The sequence below is a fragment of the Nothobranchius furzeri genome, chromosome 7, assembly GCF_043380555.1.
Source record: "Nothobranchius furzeri strain GRZ-AD chromosome 7, NfurGRZ-RIMD1, whole genome shotgun sequence".
Taxonomy (NCBI): domain Eukaryota; kingdom Metazoa; phylum Chordata; class Actinopteri; order Cyprinodontiformes; family Nothobranchiidae; genus Nothobranchius; species Nothobranchius furzeri.
Genome location: NC_091747.1, coordinates 46,332,621 through 46,356,591, shown reverse-complemented (window position 1 = coordinate 46,356,591; position 23,971 = coordinate 46,332,621). Strand labels below are relative to the sequence as shown.

Genomic DNA, 23,971 nt, shown 5'->3' with positions numbered 1-23,971 from the left:
GGTTGTGTATCTTCTCACCAAGCTTGTCACCAACAGTGATGGCTTCAGTTGGTTCAGATGGTTCACCAACACCAGCAGAGTTGCAGCAGCGAACACGGAAGTAGTATGATTTCCCCTCAGCGAGATCGAACAGAGCAAATCGAGGAGATTTTACCGGGATCTCTGTGTTGACCCTCTGCCAGCTGTCTGTACCAGAAACACACTGACAAAGAGGAAACTGGTGTGAAACAACTAAAGGTGCAGAAAAAGGAGACAATTAGTTGAAAGTTATTGCAGTGAAATAAAAAAGATACACTCAAAGTTTACCTTTTCCACATAGTACATGATGCTTTCAAGGCCCTTCTCTCCAGGAGGCTTCCAGCTCAATACCACATAGTTTTTGGTTGCTTCAGTCACCTTCAACTCAAGAGGTCTGCCGGGAACTACGCCCTCTAGTGGTCAAATGTTTTAACATCAGTGCCTCATCTTCTGAAATACAACAAAATCGACTGGTAAACAAAAAATACCTGCAGGCTCCTCCTCTGTGACAATGATTTGTCCAGTCCAGGGAGCAGAAGTACCTTTAAAAAAGCACATTTAAACAGCAAGTTTAATAAATGTTGCTTCAATTTTCACCATTTTCCATTAGCTAAAGTAAGAGAGAAGTAAGAAACTGGGATGCCCTACCTCTCATGCGGGCCCGATCAGCTGGATCCATGGCAGCCACTGGCTCTGAGACTCTGGACAGACGGCTGATGCCGCTCTTGTTGACAGAGCGCACGCGGAAAACATAGGAACGGCCTTCCACTAAGCCAGTGACGGGAAAACGGGCAAACTTGACTGGAGTGTCGTTGCACTGAACCCAGTGGGTAGTTCCAACCTCACACCTGTCCACAAATAATAAAGCATCTGTACCCTTTAGGCCCTAGGCTTTCTTCTTTGGGCCCTGGCGCCTCCCAATTGGGGGCCTTTAGAGTTTCATGTCCCAAGTGTCAGCTACAATCAAAACAGTTTAGATTGTAAACAAAGCAATTTTTTAGTTTTTGATACATTAAGATAAAATAATATTTGAACTTTATTTTAGAAGAGCTGCCCTGTGTGAAAGTGCTGACAGGATGGAGGTTGTGAGTTCAAATTCAATTTAGGAAATTTAGTCGATTGTTTTATTTATTCCAGAGGTCCTCAACTAGATTCGTTCAAGTTTTTTTTTCCCAGCAGACACCAGAGAAGGTCAGATGTTCTTCTAAAATAAAGCTCAAATATCATTGTATCTTAATGTATTACAATCTAAAATAGCCTTGTTTCCCATCTGGTCTGTTTGATTGTGGTTTTAGTTCTGTTTGGAGAATGTGGACAGTTGTAGATATTTGGGACATGAAACTGTAGAGGCCCCCAACTGAGGGGCGTTAGGGTTAAACAGGTTAAAACACCCTGCACTGGAAAAATCCTATCTGAGAAGAGGCCATTTAATAGATTTTTCCTATTTGCTGATTTCTTTACTCAAATTTTAATTGATAAGAAACTTAAGGACATACAATGCAGTTTTGGCTTGCTTTTAGACACCCCCCCCCCCCCCCCCGTCCATTAGTGAAAGCAAAAGTGAAACTTGTCTCTTTGCTGTATATTTGTCTTTTTAACACCTTAATCTAACTGCTGAAATGTCTCCTCAGCCTTCATTAGTTTCTACAGGAGCAGTTCATCACTAAATCAAACAGATCAGCCGTGTTCACGATCTAAAACATGCAGGAATTGTGCTGGAAGCTGACTCCAGTGCCAGGAGTCACATTACTGCTGCTTGCACATCGCCTCGCCCAGTTCAGTCTGGGCGGTATTGGGTCCGGGTCAAGCGCCAGTAGGGTTTGTTCACACACGCTTCTCAGGAACGTGGAAATCGTCGAGCACAAAAAACCCAACGAAGTCCAGTTTGGTTACACTGTCAAGTCATCGTCAAGTTGAAGAACTGCTTTTGAATCCTTTACATCAAACACAAAGCACTTTGAGTTCCGCAACGGATGCTGCAATAGAATTGGCATATAGACTGTACCTAGTACTAAACAAACAGCAGATTTTTTTATAATTTAAAAACATACGTAAAACACTTTGTTACAATGCTGGTGAAGGTTCCCAGTCATCCAGGTCATGGTAATCCAAAGGGATTCAAACGAGGCAACTGGACTTCATTGGTTTCTTGAAGATGAAAAGTGAAACGTTCTTAAGAAACCAAAGAAGTCCAGTTGCCTTCATTCAAACCCCTTTGGATTACTATGTTATAATAATAATAATAATAATAATAATAATAATAATAACAACAACAACAACAACAATAATAATAATAATAATAATAATAACAATAACAATAATATAATAATAAATGGTTTTAGGAGGGATTAGATACTAGATTATAAATATTTTAGAACATTTCTGGAGGATTTATTAACAGGCCCCTATGCTAGTATCTTTCAAAAACCGCACCGCACACATAGAAAATGTTCTGACCATGCGGACGGTCCTGCGCGGAAAAGCATGGCGGACTGGCAAGCGCTAGTAGTGGCGGGGGTTCATACGTACAGACATCTATAATTTGGTCCATAAAGATCACTGTGATTTAAATAGTGTTCATAATTGTTGTCACAGTCAGAAAAGACAAGGACTCGGTGAAAAAATATTGTAAACTACAGCGATTTCTACTTCTACCATGGTGCAGTGTTGTATGCATGCCGTAGAGCCTCATAACGCCCCCAACAGTCTGGGAGAATATTGGCTCACAGCGAAGACAAGCCGCAGAGGGTTGGAAGGAACTATAAACGCTACCAGTTCTGATGCACGTTTAATGTACATGCGTCAAGCATAAACCAAGACTAAGTGGTGCAAACCTGGTGACCCAGGTCAACGTTCGGAGATTATGCTAATTATCCAACAGGTATAAAGGCAGGATTACATTCACTGACCTGTCCACAAAGTAGCCCAAAATGGAACTTCCTCTATCGATAGCCGGTTGCTTCCAGGAGACAATAATGTAATCCTTGTTAGCATCCAGACAACGCACATCCAGAGGAGCTCCAGGAGCACCTTCCACCTCCGCATCAGCATCTAACACATACAATAACACCCTCAACAGAAGATTTGAACTCGAACAATCTCACAACTTGTTGAACATTTTCAAAAGTCTTCTTGCCACAAATAGAGAATAACATTTACTTTTTTGTTTTGTTGGCCCCCAATCCAAAAACAGCACAAACAGACCTCAGAAGAACAGTGCAAGAAAAATTAGAAGCCCTTTGTGTAATGTATTTATCTGAGCATACCCAGCTCAGAGCCAGACTCATTCCAGCTCTTAGCCCTCAGAATAGCACAACTGGATCAGGGAGTTTTATCATGGAGACCAGAACTAGCGTCTTCTCTTACTGGGCGACCCTGAGCTGCAAAGGGGGACCAGGCGGTGAGGATCTATTTTCCAGCCTCTTCATTCTCAACATATCTCCTGAACCCACAAATGTCAGGTTGTCACAGAAGGCAGCAAAGATAAGCTTAACTGATTGCTTTTTTCCACGGCACTCAAACAGATGCCAGAGACTTGCTGCTCAGTGAAGCTTCCATTAGAGACATCCTATTTAAAACCCCCCACTGACATTCAGATGCTGATAAACAGTCATTATCAGGTGCCAGCATACGTGCTGTTGTGGCTGTGACCTTGATCTCATGAGACAACAACAAAGCTGAGGGAGCCCACCTGGCTTGTGTTGACTAGGATCTGAGGTATTTAGGTCATAATTAAACAGCACATGTCGTTGGAGTTACTGGATCACCTGAGTGATTGACTATTTGTCAAATTCAATTTGCAAACTCAAGACAGAAGGGTGTTCCCACCTCTGACAAACACGTAAGCCGAATATGTTTCATATCCAGACTTTGTAGAGACTCTCAGGGTGTAGAGCCCCTCATCCTCCTTGTTGAGGTGAGTGAGGGTCAGTGTGGTTCGGTCTCCACTCCAGTGCACATGGGTCCATTTAGAAGGAGTCAGCAGAACATCTTAAACGCAGAGCAGGAAGTAGAAAAATAACATTTTCACACACTTGGCAACGACATTGTTTCAATACAGCAACAGCCAGTGGTCCACTCACCATCTCGGTACCACTGGATTTCTGGCTGGTAGCGATGCAGGGCAGGATAGATGATGACCGTACAACCCAGGCTCATCGTCTCCCCCTCTCTTCCAAATGACACTCCAAACGTATCGACGATGTGAATCTGGAACGTGATGCCATACTCAGAAACTGGACCAACTAGAAACAAAGCAGGAGAGTCAGTTGACTTGTCTTATAATTTACTGAAGATGTGTGTGTCTTGTAAAAACTGATAAATTAGAAGATAATTCCAAATAACAGGATTAAAACTTGTTTGGAAGTGTTTGGTTAAGTTCAATATTTTTTTCCTCTAGACTGGAGATCCTGAACTTCACTTCTTCATGCATTTAAGTCCTCCCATCCATCCCATCTCACTTCATCTCATCTCATTTTAACTCATCTTATGACACACATTTTAAAATCAGATTATTTGGCCCTGTAACCTTTAGAAAAGGCCTCTGCATCGCTGCTATGGCACTAAGGATTACAAAGAAGTTATTAGTGCTATGGAACATATTGTTCCTGCACTTCTGCTCACCACCTTGCTTTTAGCTAATGTTGGTTATCATTGGGTAAACATCAAAACAGCATGATCATACTAAAAATAAAAGAGATTGCAAATGTTTTTGATCAAGAGGAAAACAAAACACTTCCAACATAAGTAAAATGACATATTTTCACAAAGTAATGACTTTTAATAAATGCTTATGATGCTAACATTTGCTAGTTTGTTAGCCAAAGCAAAAGAAAGCAATAAAAACGTTGGTACCACTTTACGAAAAAAATCCCTTTTGGCATTTATAAATGTTAATTAAAGGTGTGGAACACTGAAAAACATTTTAAAATGATCATTTCTGATTGCAGTCAGTCACTCTGAGTTTTTCATGCAGGCTGAACATAAAAATAGTCTCCTATACCTATCTCCTGCATTAGCTACACTTCACATTGTCACTTTACGCTCATGTCTCGGCTAGTAGATGCTAACAATTAGCATTAGCAACTCCACCACACAGCAGAACTCCTTCAGGTTTGTGTTATTTGTGGAGATAGAACGTGAACATTGCAGAGCAAACAGAGTCGGTGGTAGAGTTGCTTTGCTGTTAGCCAATCAGAGGCAAGATGTCCAAAAATCAGGAAATAAGACTTCAAATCCTGTGTGTTCTGCCACTCTCTCCTCCAGCTGACTCCTCGTGCCAAAACAGGTGCTTCTGGGCATTTTCCCCCCTGAGTATGACCTTCAAGGCATTCATTCCTACTGAAGACCACTGCAAATATGTTGATTAACTAATGCTCTGTGAATTGTTTTCTGTGGAAAACAAACTCTGTTCAATATCGCAACTAAATAAGTGAACAGATTTGGCTCATTATTTGGCAAGAAGACAGTCTTGTCTTTTTCTCGTCTGTAATGCATAACATATCTGAAACTAACGGTTTATAAGGAATCCTTAGGTTAAATTAGGTGCCAAATTTTTAAACTTGTTTAAAGGTGTTGATAAAAATCCCAAGACTGACACAACAGATTCACACTTACGTCTAGGCACTGGCAACGTCTCATCAACTTCACCTTTGAACCCTATGGGAAAAAAAGACACAGTTGCTATTTATACATACAGCAAACACAGTATTGTATGACTCTAGATGGACTGAATGTACAGTATTTTATGATATGACACATCACATTTAAACATCCTTGACTATATTTAACATTAAAGCCTTTTACACTTTTTTCCATATAATTGTTCAGTTATTGGTGAGGGGTATTGTTGCGGTTTAGTGCGACCTACGTTTGACAACAACAGAGGCAAATGCAGACAGCTCTCCTTCAGAGTTCATGGCAGAGACACGATACTGGGCTGTGTCATCAAAGTCGCATCTGAAAAACGAGATCATCAGCTAATCAATGTCAACATGATGCTCGTTGTATCAATTAACAATTCACATGTGTGGTGCTTTTCCTGCACCTTAACCCCAGCTTCAGCCCTCTCTACCATGTTTATAATACCAACTATGTGGGCCCCAGCCATCAAGCGTTCCAAAAATCTGAGCCAGGAATAGTCTGGCATTAAACAGACACCACTGGTGATGTAATTTCCACCAGGTGTTGTGGATCTGCTGTGTGAAGTACACATCAGAAATGGAATTTTATAAAAGAAAAAGCAGCCCATCATTTCAGTTAAGTTGATTACTAAAATGTGATGTGAACATAGCTCAGATGTTTTTCTGCTTGTCTGTAGAAGCTATCACACCAGGCTGACAAAATTGCTAATAACTTGTGACATTAGTGCAACAATTTTGCAACCTTTCTTGTTTAAATTTGCCCTTATTTAATTCACAATTTGGTAGCCAACTGCTCCCAAAGTTGTTTCGCATTTCTTGCACTTTCTGACTTGCAGAGACTACATTGAGAAGAGTTCTAGAACAGATTAAGACAGTTTGCAGATGATATCATGTGGTTGATTTCTATTTTAGGACTTTTGTTACAAAAGTGCAACATTTAAAGAGCAAGCCAACCCCTACCAGAGTCTAACTCCACTCCCACTTCATGTTTGAAAAATGCAACACATGCTGTTGCCTGGCAGACCGAGAGGGCGGAGCCGCTAACAAATACACACACACTCAGGCTCACGACAGCATTGTGACATCATAATGTACCAGTTTACATCATAGCATACTTCTTAGCCAATAGCGGTGGCAGATTTAAATTAAAATACAGTGCAGAGTTTTTACCTGACAACGGCACAACACTGCCAGTTTTAGGCAGAATATTTAAATTTTAACTAAGATGCACTGAAGTGCCAAATTATTGACGACGCGTGTCTGCAGCACGATTAGACACTCGTTTATTTAGTTCATCAGCAAAAAAAGTTTATTTGGGGGTGACTTGCTCTTTAAAAAAAATAATCCAGCCCTATGAGTCACCTAATGTGACCCGTGTTGTCTACTGCCTCTGACAGAAAGTAGCTGAAGTTTACTCCGAAAGTTACCAGATGCCACCAGATAATGCAAACCACTAATTTGCATACTAATGACATCATCAGGTGTTTACAAGCTGCTAAATTCCAAAATTTCCAATTCTCGCGCTGCTCTGGGTGGCTGCATGTTGGAGTAGCTCTGTTAACTACATGTAAATTTTGCCTTTTTGGACATTTTTTCTTCTAGCGCCTTAAGGAAAACTGTATTTTTTGGACCTTTTACTTTTCTGTTTCTGGTGCTGTGAAGCTTAGAGGATTTTTACTGCTATTTTTTTTTTCTTTTTTTTCACTTTTTGAGCATTTGTTTTGATGCGTAACCATGGCAGCAAGCTGGTTTACAATCAGGAACAGCTGATTAACATTGGAAAGGCTGAAATACCTAATACCTCAACTGAAGCCACAAATCCCAAAGGAGCTAAAATGCAAGAAGCGTGGATGCAGAGTGGGAGCAAAATGGAGACAGAGAAAGAGGAAATTCAAACCATCTCTTCCATCGATCATAATGGGCAATGTGAGATCACTGGCCAACAAGATGGATGAACTCCAAGCCCTTTCAAGGACTCAGCCAGAGTATCGGCAGTGCAGTGTTATGTGTTTCCCTGAGACATGGCTGCAGGACCATATCCCCAATTCCAGCCTCTCTCTGCCAGGATTCCTGACTGTACGAGCAGACAGAGATCTGAAGAGGAGCGGGAAAAGAAAAGGAGGTGGAGTGGCAGTGCTTGTCAACAACAGATTATGCCATCCATGTCATATTTCAGTGAAATGTCGTCTCTGCAGCCCAGATGTTGAAATCTTGGCAGTAAGTTGTCACCCATATTATTTGCCAGGAGAGTTCACCAGTGTTGTCTTGGCAACCATTTATATTCCACTTTCAGCCATTGCTGAAAGTGCATGTGATGCCATCAGTTCCGTTGTCGCTAAGCTACAAACCCAGCACCTCAATGCATTTGTGGCTATATGTGGTAATTTTAATCATGCCTCGCTCTCTGCTACACTTCCAACATTTCAACAGTTTGTCAGCTGCTCCACCAGAGAAAATAAGACATTGGATTTGTGTTATGCAAATGTAAAGAATGTATACATGTCCAAAACAAGACCTCCTCTTGGACAATCAGATCACAATCTTGTTTTTCTCTGCTCAGAATACAAACCACGTGTTCAGAGGCAACCTGTGACAAGAAGAACTGTGGGAAAATGGTCATAGGACGTTGAAGAAGCCCTGCAGGGTTGTTTTGAGACCATAGATTGGATGACTCTCTGCCAAGGATATGAAGAGGATATCAATGCCATGACTGGATGTGTCACTGACTATATAAACTTCTGTGTGGACAACATCATACCCACCAGAACAGTGAGATGCTTCGCTAATAACAAACCCTGGATCACCAGTGAACTGAAGAATCTGCTAAATGAGAAAAAATAGCCTTCAAGGAGGGAGACAGGGAATTATTGAGGAGTATACAGAAGCAACTGAAGATCAAGATCAGAGACAGCAAGGAGGCGTACAGGAAGAAGCTGGAGAACAAACTACAAAGGAAAAATATCAGAGATGTGTGGTCAGGGATGAAGAAGATCACATGCTTCAAGCAGGAAGGATTGCATTGATGGCAGCCTGGACACAGCCAATGAATTGAACAACTTCTTCAATAGATTCAGTTCAGGAACAAACCCAGCATCCTTCTCACCTGTCCCCAGCCAATCAGACATCCCATCCTCCTCTGATCCAACATTTTCCTGTCACACGTCAGCTCGTTTGTCCTCTAACGCGGTCATGGACTCTTCTGGTTCTATAAATCTGTCTTCAATCAATTCAGGAGATGGTGCTGCCCCATTTAACTATCTATCTCTAGAAGTCAGGTGAAGAGGCAGCTGGAGAGACTGAACAGGAACAAGGCTGCAGATCCAGATGGTATCAGCCCCAGAGTAATGAAGGCCTGTGCAGAGCAGCTCTGTGGGATTCTGCAGCACCTCTTCAACCTCAGCCCGGCCCAGGTGAAGGTTCCAGTCCTGTGGAAGACATCCTGCCTTGTTCCAGTTCCAAAGAAAACTCGCCCATCAGTCAATGACAACTACAGACCGGTTGCCCTGACATCCCACATCATGAAGGTCCTGCAGAGACTCCTGTTGGTCCACCTGAACAAGCAAACTAGAACATATCAGGACCCGCTGCAGTTTGCTTATCGCCATGGAGTTGGAGTTGAAGATGCCATCATCCAGCTGCTGCAACCAATCCACTGTCCTCTGGACAAAGCAGGCAGCACTGTGAGGGTCATGTTCTTTGATTTCTCCAGTGCATTTAACACAATCCAGCTTGATGTACTTTGCCAGAAACTCCAGAAGACACAGGTGGGGGCCTCAACTATCACCTGGATTAAAGACTACCTGACAAACAGACCACAGTTTATGAGGCTGAAGAACTGCACATCAAACCAGGCGATCAGTAACATTGGAGCACCACAGGGTACTGTACTCTCACCATTCCTTTTCACCCTGTACACCTCAGACTTCCAGTAAAAATCAGAGACCTGTCATTCACAGAAATACTCAGATGACTCTGCAGTTGTTGGGTGTATCAGAGATGGACAGGAAGCTGAGTAAAGAGAGCCAGTGGAGCACTTTGTGGCATGGTGTGGAAACAATCATCTGACCTTGAACGCGAACAAAACAAAGGAGATGATTTTAGACTTCAGAAGAAACAGGGTGGAGTCAAACACTGTTTCCATCATGGGAGAAGAAGTGGAGGTGGCTGAGGAATACAAATACCTTGGAGTTCACCTGGACAACAGACTGGACTGGAGAAAGAACAGCGAAGCTGTTTACATGAAGGGACACAGCAGACTGCACTTCTCGAGGATGCTTAGGTCCTTCAATGTCCGTAGCAAGATGTAGCACATCTTCTACAAGTCTGTTGTTGAGAGTGTAATCTCTTCAGCCATCATCTGTTGGGGTAGTAGCATCAGAAGCAGGGACCTAAAAAGGCTCAACAGCCTAATAACAAAGGCTGGTTCTGTTCTGGGGAGGACTGTGGAACCACTGGAGGAGATAATGTAAAGAAGGATTCTCCAGAGAATCAAGAAAATTATGGACAACCCTGAGCATTCTCTTCACAAGACTGTCCGACAACGGAAGAGTGTCTTCAGTCAGAGGCTTCTTCAGTTTTGCTGCAACACTGACCGCTGCTGGAGATCCTTCCTGCCAACAGCTATTGTAATATAACTCTTTGACAACTTGATTATTATAATTATTCTGAGCTACTACAGCAACCAATTTCCCTCTGGGATTAATAAAGTAGTTTTGAATTGAATTCAGTTGAAAAACAGTCACATGATGGTCTTGGTCTCAATATCCAATACAAAATATATATATATATATATATATATAAATAAATAAAAAATATATACATGTATATCATTAATTTGTTTCTTATTCATACACAGAATAGCAAAGCTTTGTTTTTACATTTTTGCTGACAGTTTCAGCTCCTGACTGTTGCTTTCGTCAGAGCATCCCTGGTGTTATTAGTGTCACTTCCATTGCTGTTTATCTGCAGGCAGTAGAGGACGATGTCGCCCTCCTCAACACATCCCATGAATGGTCCAGCACATCTACTCCTTCGCCCCTATTTATGGTCCTCATCTCATTATCTTAATTGCCTCATCTTTTGTATTTCTGTATCTCTTTTTTGTTATCAACAAGGGTGGGCAGGAGACGGTGACATTGTCCTCTACTGCTCGCAGATAAACAGTGAAAGAAGTGACACCAATAACACTGGTGACATTCTGATGAAGGAAACAGTCAGGCACCAAATCAATCAGCAAAAAGGTAAAAACAAAGCTTTGTTACTCTATAGATAAGAAACAAAAATAATGTAACTATAATGTCAATGCAACATGGACGTAACAAAGATATACATGTATATGTGTTTCATCCCTTTCAAAGTGTCTGGGTGTAGAGCAGGCTGGGTCTTTTGCTAATCTGCAGAGATTATCAACGACATAGTAAATAAGAGTCTTCAGAATTATCGACAAATTTGTCGCTAGGCTCTTTCTGGGGGAAAAAATATATTAAGGGGCTTGAAAAGTCACCATAAATAGCAACGAAGTCGCTATGTTGGCAACACTGAATATGACAGAAAACCCTTGCAAGCATCTTGATGCATTTTGAAAACTCTCTTGCAAATGTTTGACGTTTAATCACTAACAGATTATGTGAGATCATATCTTTCGCTAACTTCTGATATTTAGATCTGGGATAATTGCCTTTTTGGGGTCTTTGTACCTCTGTGAATATGTGTGTGTCATACGTGTTTCAGCTACTGCAAATGTACATGAAGTTGACGTACTGTTTGGTGCAAACCCAAAAGACTTCCGGGTCGTTACATGAAGAACACAGATAAATACTGTAGATAGGAGAAGCTACACTTACTTGCTGATCTCCAGCGAGTGCACGCTGTATCTGCTCTCAAGTTTATACTTGCCAGGGCTGGCAAGGGGATCAATTGCCACATTGTTTTTGTACCTTGTGGTTGGATACAGACGGGACAGAACACAAACAAAAGGAAGAAGAAAAGGTTTGAAGAGGATTTAAAACCTTGAGGGGATAAGGAGGATCTTGACAGGAATGAAAGGACAGATTTGAGATTGTAGGTGATGCATGTCTATGACCTACCAAACAACACTGGGGTCAGGCCAGCCGCTGACGGTGCAGTGCAGCCTCACACACTGCTTCTCCCAAACAGTGTGGGAGCGGGGTTTGATCACAAACTCTGGGGGGTGCATCAGGCTGTCTTTGTTCATGCGCTTGAAGTGTTCCTCGTGCTCATGGATCTAAACATAGCAGGTTGTACCTTTTAGATGAAGTCACCTTTGCCATAAAACAACATTTACACCAAACAACTTCAGCAAGGCTTCATTGTGCATGCTTGCAGCAAAAACAAAGCCTCTTTGGAAAATAATAGCAAAATCCTTCCAAGTTTTTATTTGTTTGACACATGCAAAACACACATGATGCCCTTTCTAAACGTTCTTTAAGTGTGAGATTGTATTTTTATTATATTCTATGAATAGCCAAGGGTGGTAGTTGTACACTGTCCAGGCTTTAATATGACAACACCGCTGGGATTCCTCCTCCATGTGTCTCAAGAAAAGCAATCTGCTAAAGAATTTGTCACCCACAAGTGTCTGCCAGAGTGGAGACAGATAAATGCAGTGAGGGAGGGAACTGGTGTCTATGATGATTGTTAAATAGCCGGCTACTACTTCACATAATCACCCATGGACATAAATAACTTCCTTGAGTAAAATGTTGTAATGAAAACCACTTATCCTCATGCACTTAATATTCCTATCCACTACTGCAATGGTCTATGAGGGGAACAATATACTTGTGAAGCTGAACGGTTGTGAGACCTCATAAAGGTCATGGTATACGTAATAGTTGTGCTATTCTCCATAAAGCAGACTGGTCCTTTGGAGTCTTGGAAGTGGGTCAAGTGACCACAAAGAAAAACCATTTCCTCAGCTGCCTCTGGACATTCACACACAAACCAATAAAACTGACCAAACTCTAAGACAATGGAACCAGTGGAGAGCTGGCTGGCTATACTCATGCTGTTTCCACCTACTCACCAACTCAGTTCTGTGACTACCCTACTGCCTCGGAGGAATACTTGCACTTTCTGTTTTGGTCATTTCTTGCATGACACTAATGGCAGATTCACATCTGGCCCAGATCAGCCTGGTCTCTGTAACATTGGCTTGATCGCACACAACAAAGTTTTGTTCACACGGAATTGCCCAAGCATGTGAGTGGGGCAAAAGATGTACGGTGTCCTCCTTAAGTTAGTAAACAAAGGCGGTTGTCAGGAGTGTTGACACTGATTTTGAAATTACTTCCTGCTCTCTTTCTCTCTCACTGAGACAGCTGTGTGCTCTTCACAGAAGTCTGTCCTTGCCCTGCCGGCTGGAGCGGCAGCTCTGAGCTGCAATCAGAGGACATGTTTACTCCCCAGCATCCAGACTGATAATGAATTGCACATGCGGGTAGCCCCTGCTGGCTGATTCTACCCACCAGCTGGAGGCTCCCTCTAAAGGTAGGTGTAAATTTCAGCCAACCAATCAGTCAGCAGTGGGTGTGTTGGGTCAGTTCAGCCTGAAGCAGACCACTGGGGGATGAGGTCTAAGAAAATGCTTGGTTGAGCACAGAAAATGCACAAGCTACCCAGATGTGAACACAATATATAATAGAGCTCCAGGAGTTGACGTCTCTTCTCCTGGCATGCAACAGTTCAAATCGAAAGGCGCCATCTTGGCAGGCAGAAGCCCGCAGCTAGGCTATTTGTTATTGTCAGAAAGCTCAATCAAACGGGAAATATGGTAGAATCCTGTTGTGCCCCAGGATGCCAGAACAGACGCGGACGAGATAAGGAAGAGCCTTCTACAGGATTCCCCAAGATCCGGAACGCCGCAAACTTTGGATCCTCGCAATGAAACGCGCTAGCCTCCAGGCTAAAATGAAATTGTGGGATCCCGAGAGTAAAGGTTTTCGCTTATGCAGCGACCACTTCATATCAGTTACTTAAACCAATGTTTCCTCAACTGTGTATGGTATTTATTTTAAGTGCTTTCATTACGATTCTTAGTGGGCTTCCTAAACTTATTTTGGTGTGGCTTTTTCTGTCTTATTACTCATAGCAACAAGTAAAGATCACGTAAAACGTTGCCTCGTTATTTCTGCGTGCTGCCGTTTACGTGTCTTAGGATCACAGCAATTAACCGGCTAAGCTGTATTTCATTTTTAAGCAATGGCTGACCAATTGTCAGATCACACAGACATAACCTTGCAACGGGCTATTGCTAATAGTAACAAAAATATCCACTTACCCTCCCGGTGAGAACAGCGCTGTCCTTGGCAGGAAGAATCCAGATCTGGATACCGATAACAAACACTGATTGAGTCCATTTGTATCCCTCCAGGCTTTTATATGCGCTTAGCGATGCTCCGGAGTAGGACGAGGGAAAATTAACAAGGAAATTATAAAAGTCAGGGCATCTTAATTCGGTTAGAGGTCTGCTCTGACAGCTTCTGGCGTTTTAAAACGTATCCCAGGAGCACTGTAAGGGTCGAAGATGTTTAGTCTATTTAATTTCTGACTATATAAAATGATTTCTTCAGTTTTAAAGTGTGAAGTAAACTCCGATGGAGTAAAATCCAAGCCGATCTCGTTCATTTTGTTAAACTTTTTTGCCTGCCAACATGGCGTCAACTCTCTGAGAGTCACTTGACGTCCGGAGCTCTATATAGGACGTGTCCATTCTAACCCAGATGTGGAAACACCATAATGTGAGAAGAAAGCACCCAACACAACTCAAAGGTTTTTATGTGTGACTGGAGCTAGAGTAGAGACTACCAGAAGTCTGGTAGGAATGCTGATTCTTCAGGCCAAAACAGAAAAACTGTGCTTTTGAAATTTTTTTGTACTTCTTGGAGTTTTGAGTTGAAATGTGAACACAAACACTCCTAAAAGTTGTCACTCTGACTGACAAAGTAGGCAGTTTTGCACCACTCTAAACTTCAAATCCAATATGGCTGCCACAAACATGAAAAACAACATTGTTGCAATGGCAAATTTCTTGCCTCTTAAATCAGCTGCAGACATAGTATTATATATCCTCCATTACTGTTGTTACAATGTTTGACTGGACAAAATATAGAAAAGCACATTTTTACCATCATGTGTTGCTAGTTAGTCTGATCACATGAACAACTAGTAAAGATCAATAATCTAAAAATAGGAACATGGTTACATTTGGTGGGAAGTTATTCCCAGATCCATGTCACAACTTCCAAGTTAAACTGGTTTAAAACTAGTAAGAATGTTGGAACACACAAGAACACAAACATCCTGTTTTTATTTAAAAAATGTTGATCATTTTGCCACTGACCCTTTTATTCTGAGAGATGCGCTCAGCCGACTCGCGCATGGCCTCCTTCCTGGAAATCACCTCTGACCTTTCCATCTCCAGACCACTGGTAAACAAATCCCTGCGAGCCATGTAAGCAGCAGTGTCCCTCACCCTGGCTTCCTCTTTATCTGATAATCCTGTAGCAAACTCTTGACTATGGGTGTCAGCAGAGCAAAGCCAGGGGTGGATGTGAAAATAAGGCATTAAAACTGAATTACTGTCAAGATAATGCTTGTTACCTGCCCCTGAAGATAGGCACTACATAGCCGATGATTTGGTTCTCTTTGTCCACAGCCAAGTACGATGGCTTGGCTTTCTTGGGTAAGGGGCTTAGTCTGCTCTCTTCCAGGCCCGAGTGTGAGGACACGTTAAGTCTGAGACATACAGAACACCATCAGCCTGGCACAAAGCCAGACAGAGTAAAAAGCTCATGAATGAAGGCATGGTGAGGGATCGATTAGTTATGGTTTAAAGGGAAAATGGTAAAAATTGTATTTATATGGTACTTTCTAGAGTTCTAGAACCCTCCAAGGTGCTTTACAACATAACAGTCACACACACACACACACACACACACACACACACACACACACACACACACACACACACACACACACACACACACACACACACACATTATTTTGCTGGTGATAATGAGCTACAATGTAGTTACAGCTGCCGAACACCAGATTCTCCGACCACCTATCAGGCAATGGGTTTTAAGTGTCTTGTCTAAGGACACAACAGCTACAGACTGAGACTTGAACTACTGCAACTCCCTCTAGTTTGGTGTAGAGCATTGTCCCTGGACATACTTGAAGGCCAGCTCACAGTCACTTTTAACAATTCCTAAGACTTGCTAAAGTGATGGGTTGATAGTGCCGCCTCGGTGTCTGGTCCGTGAAATGCTGACTGTGTTTTATTCCTATATACTTGTATTTTTTGTCAAATTGTGTCAAAATCCATTGATGCAATTGGATCCGGCCATTAGTTACTTTCTGTTAGGCACCAAGTTTCCATAACAACCAGTGCTGATGTGATGTAGTGATAACGTTTTAGTTCATGCGAGGTGAATGGGTTAATCGGGAGACTTGGCTGCATGCAGAGATCTTCATGAGTAAGTCAGAGGAGTCTGTGCTGGGAGGGAACATCTTCAGTCTGTGAATGAGTGTTCATCAAAGTTAAACTTTAAAAGGAAAAAAGTGTCAGAGACATATGATCCCGATGATGGAACCAGATGAGATGAGAGATGTTAGAGAGATAGCAGGTCACATCTCCATCCCCGTTCCTCCTCCTCCTTACCCCCTGCTCCTGCTGGATGTGCTGCTGCCAGCAGTCAACCAGCTGCTGGACTGGTAGTGTCTCATTTTGGACTCTGCCTCCGTGCTGCGGTAGCTACGATCGTAGTGTCGATGGTGCTTCTGGTAGAAGGGCATTGATCCAGACATGCTGCAGGCCGCTCCAAGTGTGAGCCCCGAGTGTCCTCTCGTTTTTCTGTTTTGTCATTTTAGTTCATGTTCAAGAGGTTTATTCACAGTCACGATTCAAGTTTAATAACTCACTTTTGTTGAGAAAAAGAAAACAAAGCTGTCAAAACAATCCTAATCTAAATTTGCAGCTACAAAAACAAGTTTCAAGCGATCAGGCACTTTCTTGGCATGCTCAGAGGAACATATGCATCAATACATCACATATTTACCCCCGAATTTGCACACTTACCCTGGACAAAATCCCTCAAACTCCAACCTTTTAAAGGGAAAAAAAAATCCTCTCCTGCAGCTTGATATCCCAGCAAACCCACACGGCACTGTGGTCCACACCACAGAAATAATGTTGGCCCCGGCCAGAGCGTCCAAGCGGCAGTCACAGCCTTTTAAGGTGAGGGAGGAGATAAAAATAACCACGAGGGGGTAAGCCAGCTCTATAGTGTAACACATTCATGGCTGCAGGTCTTCATGGCAACAGGAATCGGCTGGAATGTATGTAAACACGAGTGTTATGTTAGTTTGTGTTACAGAGCTTCAAACATGAATTGTACATACTTTTCAGAAATGCTTATGTATGATTCAATTTATTTATTTATTTATTTTTGTCTAAAAGAGTTTGAGACCTGGATACTTAGTTTTAATGAAAGACAGTTTACTCAAAAAATGAAAATGAAAACGAAAATATTACATCAAAACATTCAGTTCAGTTTGGAATACAATATTTCTAGTGGTACAACATGGGCATAATTTATGTAGAATGGCAAGAAATATGTGGGGATTCAGGTGAAACAGGTAAGAAAACCCCGCCCCCTTTTGAAGTAGTGTTTCCCAAATCCGGTCCTAAGGATCCCCGTTCTGCATGTTTTCAATGTTGACTTTTTAAACAGCAGTGTTTCCCTGCTGCCGCACACCTGACGTAAATCAATGAGTGATTAACAGGCATCTGCAGCACCTGATGTCGTAAGGACGCAATGCAAATATGTAAATCGGGTGTGCTGAAGCAGAGACATGGAAAACATGCAGAGCCGGGGGTCCTGATGACCGGAATAGAGAAACATTGCTCTGGAGCTCAGGTGGACTTCACAAAGCGAATCATCATTAAAAGTTTGAATGATTAAAAATAAATAAGTGCAGCTAGAGATCAGCCAAGCTTTCATAGACTTCAGTTGCAGGGAAGATGGAATAACCTGGTCATTCAGTATGCTCGGGTAGTCAGCTGACCTCCTGTTGCTGAACCTAGATCTGACCAACTGCAGCAACCCCAGATCATAGCCCTGCCCCCACAGGCTTGTTCAGTAGGCACTAGGCATGATGGGTGCATCACTTCATCTGCCTCTCTTCTTATCCTGATGCATCACTTTGGAACAGGGTCCATCTGGACTCATCAGACCAGTTTTGTTAATGCGTTAGACAGTTCTTAACCCAGTTTTAGTCGTTTCTGCATCTCCTTAGATTTTTTCTCTGCTTGATGCCAATGATCTGACCCTTTTCAAAAAGACGAACATCTTTTCCACGACCACCACATGTGTCTTTCTAAATGGTTGTTTAAGGAATGAGAAGCAGGTAATTGCACCAGTTGGGGTTAAATAACTTGTTGTCACCTGAAAAATAATCACCTGTGCAGTAATTGACCAATAGGAGGCTCGTACCTATTCCCTTAAATCCAGGTGGCGACTTTTTAAGGCTGGGCTGTGTATTTCAGTTTGCTGTGCAGGGAGTGACAGGCATGGATGTGTGATAGCCATGGCAACCTATGAACCACTGGCAACAGCTTCTTTGATTTATTTGTTTACATTTTATAATAAATATCAAAATGTAATATCTTTATTGTTACAAAGGTCATTTTGGAGTTTTGGGCGGCTGCTGCATCAACAGCCTCCAAAATGTATTCATATATATTCTAGCTTGCTTTCAGCCTACAGTGAACCTTTGGAGGCTTTTGTTCTACTTTTGACTGCAGCAGCCTCAGCTGTGACTGATGCTAACTTTAGCCGTGTTATTGTTACTGCTTCACATACAGCAGTTGCCAGTTTCTGTTTCTTTGTCACTCCCAGTCACATTTCTACAAGTCTGCAAATGTCCGCCCTGGTCATAAACAGATCCAAAAAGAAAATTAAATCACAGACTTAACATCTAGGGAAGAATTATTTTTATATTTCTAGTGACAACACACAAAACAAGCAGTTATTATGAATAAAAATGTCATTCCTGTGGTCTAGGTGGGCATATTTGCATTGGAAATTAACAACATTAGTTGTTTATTTTCTTTTTGAACATTACTCAACATTTTTCAGGTTTTTATGTTCCAGCGTTCTTCCTTTTAAGCTTCAATCCAATATTCAGTAAGAGTCAGCTTGGAAATATACTTTAAAAGAGCCATGGAAACAATGTGAATCATGAACCCAACAAAAGAGATGAATCAATGGAAGTTAATGGAAGATATGATGATGTAGTCATCCATGAAAATCCTGCAAAGTTTTGTTTTTGTTCTTTAAAGGCAAATAATCTTATTTCTGCGTTTTAAAAAGAAGTTTTTTTCTCATCCAATAAAAGGAAGGAACTCTTCCATTCACGAGAGTGTCTCAAGAGATCCGAAACAGGTTTAGGAAAAATTCAATAAACTCAATACAGAGAAAATGAGAACTGTTGTGTTTACTTTTCAGCAGCACTGCCTAGTGGTTCAATTTGGTAGTGCAACTTGCAGTCTTTCTTTTTTTTATTATTTTTTAAATATTTTTCAGATTTTCTGAATCTGAACATGTATAGAAAAAGAATGTTTTCCCTAAACTTCTTCAAAATCACAACATAAATATCATAAAACCATTTTCTAGTAACAATAAATAAATAAATAAGCTTATGAAGAGAATAGATCAGGTTAAATACTTTTATGATATCTGTGATGATTAAGTTATTAATTTTTTAAACAGAGATTAAACAAAATAAAATTTAATCTGCTGCCAAAGTTTATTTGTTTCAGTGATTCAAATTAAAGATGAAAATAAAATATGAGGTAGACTCATTTCATGCAAAGCCAGATAGTTAAGTCTGTATTTCTTATAAATGTGATGATTAAGGCGTACAGATGATGAAAACCCCAAATTTAAAATCTCAGACAATTAGCACATTGTGAAAATGTCCAATGCAGACTTTAAGTGTCACACTGTAATCAACTAATGAATCCAAAACACCTGTAAAGTGTTCCCGAGCCTTTAGATCAGGGGTGGGTAATCCTGGTCCTCGAGGGCCGCTATCCAGCAGGTTTTAGTTGTTTACCTGCCCCAACACACCTGATTCCTGGATGAATCACCTGCTCAGCAGCTCATCAGGCTCTGCAGCAGCCTGTTAATCACTAGTAGATTCAAACCAGGTGTGTTTAAGCAGAGAAACAAGTAAAACCTGCTGGACAGCGGCCCTCGAGCACTGGGATTGTCCACCCCTGCTTTTGATTGTATCTCAGTCTAAGCTGAATTCCTGAGATAAATAGACTTTTGCACTACATTCTCATTTCTAAAATTCCTCCTTTACTTGGTGTAACACGGCGGTCTCAAAACATTCTCATGTTTGCTAAACCCTCTCTTCACAAAAGAGCAAAAACGTATTAATGATTTTATATCCAGAAGATGCTGAAAGAATCACATGCAATGAAGTTTTTGATTAGTTTCTAGTGTTGTTAAAAATCTGAATCCCATTAGGAGCCTGAGTCAAAAAAAAATTAAATTCAAAGGTTTACTTTTGAATAAAAAAAATCCCCTGCATTCCTAAAACTCCGCAAAAATGGAAAACATGTCTCTTATTAAATAAATGTCTTGCTCGCACACTTCTGGAGCGACATCATAACGACACATGTCCAGTTATTTTGCTTTAAGTGTAGTTGGACAAATGGACATATAGGACATATGCGGCTAGTTTTAACTGGTGAGTCAACAGTTCCACACTACTTGTTCAGGCAGTACAAAAGCTTTTATGTATAATCACTGCAGGACCAACTGTTGTCTCACTCATGCTTGACAGTCACCAGCTAAATTTACCCAGTCTGTCAATATTTTTTTCACCTGTAGAGTAATAGGGATTAAAATTCCTTCTAAAAACAGTCTGATGAGCGGCACACAATCTTTTTATAGCAACAAATGATAAGAAAACACATAAGATAAATGAGTGAATGTCACAAAATATAGCCTTACATCAAAGAGAATAATCTAACATAATGACATTAAAGTAAGTTTCATACTCATTACAAAAACAGTGATATCAAATAATAATTTTGTGTAGTGTTCTTATTTTACATAACACAACTTTTCCCATAGGCACAATGAAAATGAAGCTTGAATTCATCATTTAATTAAAGGTGTTGCGAAAGACAGGAGAATGATTCTTTCTATCCATAAAAGGGCATGTACAAGAACGTCTACGCACTACGCATGCAAGAGAGGGTTTGGAGATGGTGGATGTTATGTAAAAGCTTGTGTTTTAAAATCAATGTCAAATTATTACTGAAACCTGAAGTTTTACTTAAATGATAATAAATCTATTAATACGGACAAGAAATTAATTTACTTACTCATTATGTTTTAATGGTGAGCGTTAAAAGTGTATTTTTATGGAAGCGCATCCCTATTGTTCTGAGTTGGTTTCTTCCGAGGTTTTGTTCGGAACCTTCAACACCAGGAAGTGAAGGGCGGTGGTTGAGAAACGAAGTAGCACCTTATTAGCCTTAAAGTTATCTGGTTTTGTGAGGTAAGACTTTATTTAGGTAATAGTATATTTAGAATTTAGCTACATTCGAGTGTGGTTTTTATCTTAATGCCACTTAAGAGACTTCCTTGCTTAAAATTTATAAGTTAAAATCACCAAAAATAACCATTTTCAATTCGACAAAAACTGTTAGCTTCGCGGCTAACTAATCGCTAAATCATAAAGTAGCGTCCATTTTTGATCGTTTGACAGCATGTGAATGATTCCTACGTAAAGTTTTTGTTGTTTTACTTGTTTACTTCTAGATTGTATGAGTGTTGTTAACATTGGCTTCCTGTTTGTGGTTTGCGTGTGTTTTTGTTAGGCCACAAACCATAATAGAAGCCACTAGCAAACGCATTTTGGTGACTATTCATGATTTGCGCAATTTGTAAGGTGCTAAACACTAGAAAATGACTAGCAAATGCAGTGTTTGGACTCAATCACGCACGTAGTCTTCCTGGTGAGTTAGAAATAAGTAAATATTTAATCTAATGTATCTGCAATTAGATGTAAAACCGAGGTTTTACTTGAGGATAAAGTTAATGTTCAGCATAAACAAAAGCAGTGAACCTTTAAAAATACATCGAGACTAGAGTCTTTCTTTCTTGGCCAAAAGATTTAGTGTGTTGTATAGGTTGTGTGTATAAATAAGAGTAACACAACCATTAAGTAGACTGCCTGCCTATCCCTGAAACGTTTTGGAGGCATGTTCTTGTTGTCCAGACCAGTTGAAACATAGCTGTCAACATAAAAATGGGAAGTCTAGATTCCATACATCTCCAGATAAGGACATCTGTACTCACATCAGTAATTTTTCCCATCGTCAGTGAAGCTAGTTCACTGACCATCCCAGAAAGACGAGGAACATTTCCATTTTTAGCTCAGTGAGGGACATTGCTCTGTGGGATTCACTGCCAGAGATTTAAATTACACTCTGATGTGGCATCTCATAACTGTTACAGCATGTTCTAGTTTATCTATGATCATCTGCTTCTTTTAATAGACGCTTCTATTGTCTAAACCACAGAAATGTTTGTCTGTTCCAGAAGCCCTGGAGCTACAGCAGAATATCGCATAATTTTCTAATACGGCTCATCAGATGTAGCTTTTAGTCTGTTTGTAAAAAAAAAAAAAAAGCCCCAGAAAGTCTCACATGTACTTTTAATATCCGTTTTACGCACTTTAAATCTCAAACATGAGAGCACTGCTTTGTCAAAGCCGATGTTTTCTTTGACAGCCACTCACGTTTAGCATTTGCCTTAGCACCTGTGTCACACTGCTCTCTTTCCTCAATACTTTTGCAGAAAAAAGCACCAAAATGTCTAGCAAAAGGGCAAAGGGAAAGACCACCAAGAAGCGCCCTCAGCGCGCCACCTCCAATGTCTTCGCCATGTTTGACCAGTCTCAGATTCAGGAGTTCAAGGAGGCCTTCAACATGATCGATCAGAACCGAGACGGGTTTATCGACAAAGAGGATCTTCATGACATGCTTGCTTCACTGGGTGGGTAAAGCCCATCTGTAAAATGGTCACAAATCCTTACGTCGTCTTGGGTTTTTAATGAGAACGTACCTTAAATAACTGAGTCAGCCCTGACTCAGATATTTGTTAATAAAGAATCTTGATGCTCATGTTGTGATTAATGTGCTTGAGGCTACAAGAGAGCCCACATATTTTAAATAAAATGTAATAGTCAGCCGTCATTACCAGTTATTTACAAACTCTGAAACCAACAAAAAAAATTGGACGCCTTGAATTATGAGTCCATGATGGCTTAGATCATCTGTACCTTCTTGTACATGTAAAGGTAAAAATCCAACAGAGGACTACCTGGACGCCATGATGAATGAAGCTCCTGGACCAATCAACTTCACCATGTTCCTCACCATGTTTGGAGAGAAGCTCAATGGCACAGACCCCGAGGATGTGATCAGGAATGCTTTTGCCTGCTTTGATGAGGAGGGGACAGGTAAATATGGTTTATTGAAATCTAAATCTAGTGAGCTGGATTAGAAGGTGGTAACAATCATTTAATGCTGTCTGGTTTTTCTACAGGTTTCATTCATGAGGATTACCTTAGAGAACTGCTCACAACAATGGGTGACCGCTTTACAGATGAGGAGGTAGATGAGCTCTACCGGGAGGCTCCCATTGACAAGAAGAGTAACTTCAACTACGTGGAGTTCACGCGCATCTTGAAGCACGGTGCCAGGGAAAAGGATGATTAAAGAGCCAAACCAGATTGTTCCTCTGCCTCACCCCCTTCCCCACACACCGCCTCTCCACCATCAGCTAGATCATCGTGCTGCATGTCTGTCTGAATTTTCCTGTAAAGACCCTGTTTAAAACAAACCAAAGCAGTAAATATCCTCTTTGCTGTGAACTTGCAGTTTTGCCAAACGAGTTCTTAAAATGTCATGTTAAGATGTGAAACAGGACTTAAGAAGCTTCAGGGGACACGACTTTGCAGTTCATGTGAGCATTTTTAGCTGAACTTTTACATTTTATAATCTTTTTAAATAAAGCCCTCTATTAAACTGTATTTTGCAGACTGTTTCCCTTTCATAAATGACATCTGTAACAAAAGTTGCATTTGTGGTTTTATTTTCTGGGTTAACACGTTCCTCTAGGACAGCTCTCATTTCTGTTTTGGCAAGTTTGCTTTCCCATTGGATTTCTTGAGCGTGTTCTGACTTGCACACTTAATTC

At 41.0% G+C, this 23,971-nt stretch overlaps 2 protein-coding genes across 15 annotated transcripts in view; one reads left to right on the top strand and one right to left on the bottom strand.

Moving 5' to 3' along the window:
- The window catches only part of myom1b (myomesin 1b), a 34,742-nt gene extending 17,633 nt beyond the window's left edge, over window positions 1–17,109 (bottom strand). For 3 of the 14 annotated variants that reach the window (XM_070553112.1, XM_054751459.2, XM_054751461.2), the window contains exons 1-16: window positions 16,762–17,109; window positions 16,345–16,536; window positions 15,282–15,416; window positions 15,022–15,196; window positions 13,960–14,004; window positions 11,747–11,904; window positions 11,504–11,596; window positions 5,888–5,976; window positions 5,635–5,676; window positions 4,101–4,262; window positions 3,847–4,008; window positions 2,928–3,069; window positions 667–866; window positions 507–560; window positions 307–431; window positions 19–202 (exon numbers count right to left, since the gene is read on the bottom strand). In XM_070553112.1, the coding sequence (XP_070409213.1) occupies window positions 19–202; window positions 307–431; window positions 507–560; window positions 667–866; window positions 2,928–3,069; window positions 3,847–4,008; window positions 4,101–4,262; window positions 5,635–5,676; window positions 5,888–5,976; window positions 11,504–11,596; window positions 11,747–11,904; window positions 13,960–14,004; window positions 15,022–15,196; window positions 15,282–15,416; window positions 16,345–16,536; window positions 16,762–16,979 (2,176 nt within the window). In that variant the 5' untranslated portion in view covers window positions 16,980–17,109. Of the gene's footprint in view, window positions 1–18; window positions 203–306; window positions 432–506; window positions 561–666; window positions 867–2,927; window positions 3,070–3,846; window positions 4,009–4,100; window positions 4,263–5,634; window positions 5,677–5,887; window positions 5,977–7,557; window positions 7,751–8,229; window positions 8,336–8,422; window positions 8,484–8,763; window positions 8,879–11,503; window positions 11,597–11,746; window positions 11,905–13,959; window positions 14,005–15,021; window positions 15,197–15,281; window positions 15,442–16,344; window positions 16,537–16,761 lie in introns of those variants that run through there. The other 11 variants (XM_070553113.1, XM_054751460.2, XM_054751467.2 and 8 more) reach the window with 9 other exon arrangements.
- Window positions 17,110–21,150: 4,041 nt separating this feature from the next.
- Window positions 21,151–23,804, top strand: myl12.1 (myosin, light chain 12, genome duplicate 1). The gene is made up of 4 exons (XM_015954690.3): window positions 21,151–21,263; window positions 22,568–22,765; window positions 23,070–23,231; window positions 23,318–23,804. The coding sequence occupies exons 2-4, from the start codon at window positions 22,582–22,584 to the stop codon at window positions 23,488–23,490; spliced, it is 519 nt and encodes a 172-aa protein (XP_015810176.1). The 5' UTR covers window positions 21,151–21,263; window positions 22,568–22,581; the 3' UTR covers window positions 23,491–23,804.
- Window positions 23,805–23,971: the final 167 nt, after the last annotated feature.